Source organism: Condylura cristata, unplaced genomic scaffold (genome assembly GCF_000260355.1).
Source record: "Condylura cristata isolate star-nosed mole 26May11 unplaced genomic scaffold, ConCri1.0 scaffold00010, whole genome shotgun sequence".
NCBI lineage: Eukaryota > Metazoa > Chordata > Mammalia > Eulipotyphla > Talpidae > Condylura > Condylura cristata.
This window is the reverse complement of record NW_004567111.1, coordinates 34,572,429-34,577,321: the sequence shown is the minus strand read 5'-3', so window position 1 is coordinate 34,577,321 and position 4,893 is coordinate 34,572,429. Positions and strand designations below refer to the sequence as shown.

Sequence of the window (4,893 nt, the reverse complement as noted above, 5' to 3'; positions counted from 1 at the left end):
CTGAGGGGAGCAGCGGGCGGGTCAGGAGAGGTCTGCCACGCCATGTGGTCACCTCCGGGGCAGGCGGGAATCGAACTCATGCGGAAGTGGCTTAAACTTCTTAGTGCTGTGCTTTAACCCTCTGTGTCACCACGGAGGGCCCATGTGATAGCACTTTTATCATAATTTCATTATAAATACTACTTAGGAAACAATGATTTTCATATAGAGCCCTAACCTTTGCCAGCAAGTGAAGTGTATGCTAGTAGTAAGTTTCTATACTTGCATTAATAGACTATGTGGTGCCAATTTCTATTGCAATTCTAATTTTTTGCTGTAAGCTTAATAACAAATTTTAATATGTTGTTACTGGCTTCTCCATATTCTCTACTAGACAGTACTTGTGTTATTTCCTGTATGACCTTCTCACATGCTGGAGTTAGTTTATTTGTTTACTATTTACTGTGTTTCCTTGCACATAACATACACTCCATCATGGAGGAGCCACATCTTTTCCATAGCTCCTAACACAGTGACAGACACAGCACTGGCATTCAGTGAGTATTTGTTGAACAAAGAAGTAAATGTATTTGGACTTGTTTGCATTTATATGAGAAACACTTGCATTTATAGCTCTCTGTCAATTTTCCAGCTTTGAGGGAAAGCTATTATTAAACTCTTTTGTCTGGTTGTCATAGCAACACACTGGTCTCCAAAGCTACAGGTTATTTGTGATTGGCATATTCTAGCAGAAAACCAAATGCATAATGTTTTCAATTATAGAATGATCATGCTATTATAAATCATGTTTCTCACACATATTTATATTTTACAAAGATGACAGATAATTAGAAACAAAGCTATTCAAGTCTATAAAAGGAAAAGTGAAGCAAAGTGACAAGAGATACCTACTTTCAACCCTTCCCTATTTACTCCAAGTTCTCTAGCCTCTGCAAGTTTAGTTGGGTTTTCTATCCAAGTTGTTTAAAAAGATAATTGTTATAAAACAAACTTAAGAGTTTAGTTTTTATCTTCTCCATGATTGTTTCTTGAATTTCATGTTTAAGTCTTCAAGGATTGAGATTTGTTTTGAAGAGATCTAAGAATGGTTTTATTAAACAGGGTTAGTCATTTAACCAGCCATGAACTATAGATCCTATAATTACTTCAATACATAACACCTTTTTCTGTCCAATTCTGAATGCTTTTTAAAATTTTTTTTTTATTTATTCATACAGAACTGGGGTACAGGCCAGAGATGCAGAGGGTGAGAGGATTCACCAGAGACAGAGAGGGGAGCAGAACAGGCATATTGACGAAGTACACTGCTGAGGGGAGCAGCAGGCTGGTCAGAAGTCTACCTCACCATGGTACAGGCGGTAATCGAACTCATGCAGAAGTGGCTTAAGCTTCTTAGTGCTGTGCTTTAACCTGCTGCGTGTCAGGGAGGGCCCCTGAATGCTTTTTCATCTATAGAATTTTAATACCTACCAGTAACCTTTTCAATTTTTTTTTTAAAAGATTTTATTTATGTATACAGAACTGGGGTACAGGCTAAAAGTGCAGGGGCAGTGAGAGGATTCACCAGAGAATAGAACAGGCAGATCAATGAAATCCAGTGCTGAGGAGAGCAGACAGGAGAGGAGAGTCAGGAGAGGTCTGCCATGCCATGTGGATCACCTCCAGAGCCAGGGATTGAACTCACACTGAAGTGGCCCTGCCAGCTTTCCAACCCATTGTCACCAGGGAGGGCCCTTAATCTTTTCAGTTTTAACATGACCACTAACCACTTCAATACATTCAACCATGTTCAATAAATACACAGAGGACAGTTAAAGGGGCAAAGACAGACAGCAAGAGGGTGCAATCTGGTGTCCATTGTGTATTTTGTACCAAAACACCTGGGTTATTTTCATTTACATATTTGGAAGAAATTCATTTTAGTCTTTTAGCAAACTCCATGCATTTAAATTCTTTTAAGTAAACACTGAATATTATACATTAAGTCAGTCAGGCATCAAAAGTAGAACTAAACCAAGATATCTGCCGATTGTTGAAAATGGATCAATGGAAGCTTTTGCCAATGGAAATCCAGCTACCTAGATTACATCAGTTGCTTGACATGCTCTTTATGACTGGTCGTGTTATGTTCCTCCTTTACTACCTCTGTTGAGGTTTCTTCTATACAATTAATAATAATTTTGAGATACTTTTCCTGGCATGTATCAAGATAATCATTAGATTTTTCTCTAGCCCCAACTTCATTAGACAAAAAAATCAGTAATTGTCAGAGCTTTTAATTTTAACTAGTTTTGTATTAGTAGATCATAAGGATGTTTCTATTTCTGACTCAGAAATGATGATGCATTATTTTTACACAGGTGACTTTTCACAAGTGTGAGAAACAGGATAAATTTCTAGAAGAACTATCAGGACAACTATGTGCTTTTAAATTTAGATGTAATTTATAATGCTCTTAAGAATGTTTATGTTGGGTATAATTTCTACTTATTTTTTCAAAGCAAATAGGAGTCCTATTTTTCATGACTTGATTTGGTAATTTTGTGGTCTTTTCTGAGCAATCCTTAAAATCATCTTCAGCTTAAAGAGACCTACTTACCTTCAAACTTCTAAGAATACCTTATAAATGGCAAAGTAGTTTAGTAAATGTATCAAAAAGAAACACTCCACACACTAGTGTACAGTTTCAAAAAAAGTCTTAAACTGCATATTTTGTACAAACTAAATTAGGGTAAAATATTGTTATCATTCAATTATATTCTTGTCCAACTGAGGAGAATCAAAACCCCAAATTCACTCCCCTAAGTTAAATGACAAATGGGTGATCTAGAACCTAAAATACTTCTTCATAACACTATATATGCATGGCATACTCAAGTATATAGACTGAACAGATGTAAAGACAAATTTCCAAATACTGTAGACCAATGCAAAGTTGTCTCTAACACGAGGAAAAAAAACTATTTTTTTAATGTTTTTAATAAGCTACCATTTTCTTACATTTAAACTAGCAACCTTAAAAAGACAAATACTACCAACATTAAATACTGTACAATGTATAAAAAATATAATGTTAAAAATCTGGAGTAATAAAGCAAAGTACCCATTTCAAATGAATTACATAACAGAGTTCTACTTTCTATAAATTATTCAGGAAACAACATTTATAATTGGTCTAAGGGAACACTAAAAACTTTTACTGAGCCAGAGACCTTACTACTTTTGTTCAATTCTGCACCTACATGGCTTCAAATAAACCTTAAAAAATATTTTTCTGGGATATTATAAGGCTGCTAAATTGAATGAATTGCTAGAGTATTAAATGATGTAGAATTAGTGATATGCTATATTTATATTCTTAAATTCTAGCATAATACCTCATTCAAAGTAAAAATAAGCAGTAAGTTGTTGCTTTGCATTGAAGTGGACAAAGTCATTTCTACCTTTGGTCAAACTTTCACTCTATATTAAGTAGCATTTGAAGTACCTGCATTGAAGTCCTAGTTCTTGGATTGTAAAATTAGTAAGGTCTGCTATATACTACACATATACTTTCTACATCAGTTTCTGATAATCCTCAAAACAGAATCATCATTGTGCTATGACTCTTAGATGGTCTGATTCTTAATTCTTGGGTAACAGCTAATACCAAACTGTAAAATTTAATTCATTTTTAGTGCAGCCTCAGTATGTTCATATGAGTAAGAATAGAAAGGTCTTGCTTTTCCATGTTTTAAATAACAGATACATAGCATCTTAATTTTTGACAGAAGTAGCAGTTTTTAGACACTCAACATAATACACTGTATTACAAATGCAATGTAGTAGGTTTCCATTTTAGGAACAAAAATAAATTTCACATGAAAAAATTTATTTTTAATTCACATAAAATACATTTAGAATAAATCTAAATTTTTAGCATCAAAGTATTTAGAAACAAACACAGGAGTTATAAGATGTGTAGTATTCATTCTGTCCAAAAAGCATATACATAAAGCTCTTCTAATTACTGGTCATCACCTCGCTGCCTTAAATTTCTAGTCTTTCCATTTTCCATTCTTCTCTTTTTGAAGACTGGGGCAACTCCATCTGCCATGACTCCAAGAGAAGTGACTGTTTTTTCTTTAAATATGACTTTGGGTTCCCCACCAACACCAGCTTCTGAAGTTGACACATACTCATTTTCAATGCTTGGAAGTTCCAAATCTACCTCTTCACTGGAACAGAAAATAAAATCATTAATTGTTCAAAAGAGTCAGAGATATAACTGGAGTCTACAAACCCCAAGATCATTTAATGATAGTAACAGTGAGAAATGTGAAACTGGAGCAAGGAACTATTTTAAAATGATTTAAGCCCTTACTTGGTTGGACATGGTCCTACCTATTCTTGTCTTCCTACCAGACAAGTGTGTAGTATCTAAGGATTTACCCTGCTTATACAGGGTAATCAGATATACATATCACAGAGGTGGATAAATGAGAGTTATTTATGGAAACTGATTTTGCCATGGACAAAAGGACACGGGGGTTTACAGAGCAAAAGATGAAAACCATGGAATTTCAATGTCTTCAGGCAGCAGATGCCACATGGCTATTTGCCTAGCATCTCTTTTCTAGTTAACCAGCCAATCAGTTGACCACTCCAGAGGCTATTACCTGATTAACTCAAGGCTATCAGAGCACCCTCTACACAGTAAACTGCTCTATGATACAGCAAAGAAATGTCACACAGTAATCCCACCTGTGAGCTCTCTGAAGATGGACCAGTAAGGTGTCAGTGGCTAAGTATAAAAACTGTTTGGGGCTCTCCCTGGTGGTGCAGTGGGTTAAAGCACAGCACTAAGAAGCTAAAGCCACTTCCGCATGAGTTCGATACCCGCATGAGTTCGAT

At 35.4% G+C, this 4,893-nt stretch overlaps 1 protein-coding gene across 1 annotated transcript in view; it reads right to left on the bottom strand.

Annotated features, from left to right (window-relative positions):
- Positions 1–1,627: 1,627 nt before the first annotated feature.
- The window catches only part of WBP4 (WW domain binding protein 4), a 20,299-nt gene continuing 17,033 nt past the window's right edge, over positions 1,628–4,893 (bottom strand). The window contains exon 10 of the mRNA XM_012723282.1: positions 1,628–4,217. Within this exon, the coding sequence (XP_012578736.1) occupies positions 4,007–4,217 (211 nt within the window). The 3' untranslated portion in view covers positions 1,628–4,006. The remainder of the gene's footprint in view (positions 4,218–4,893) is intronic.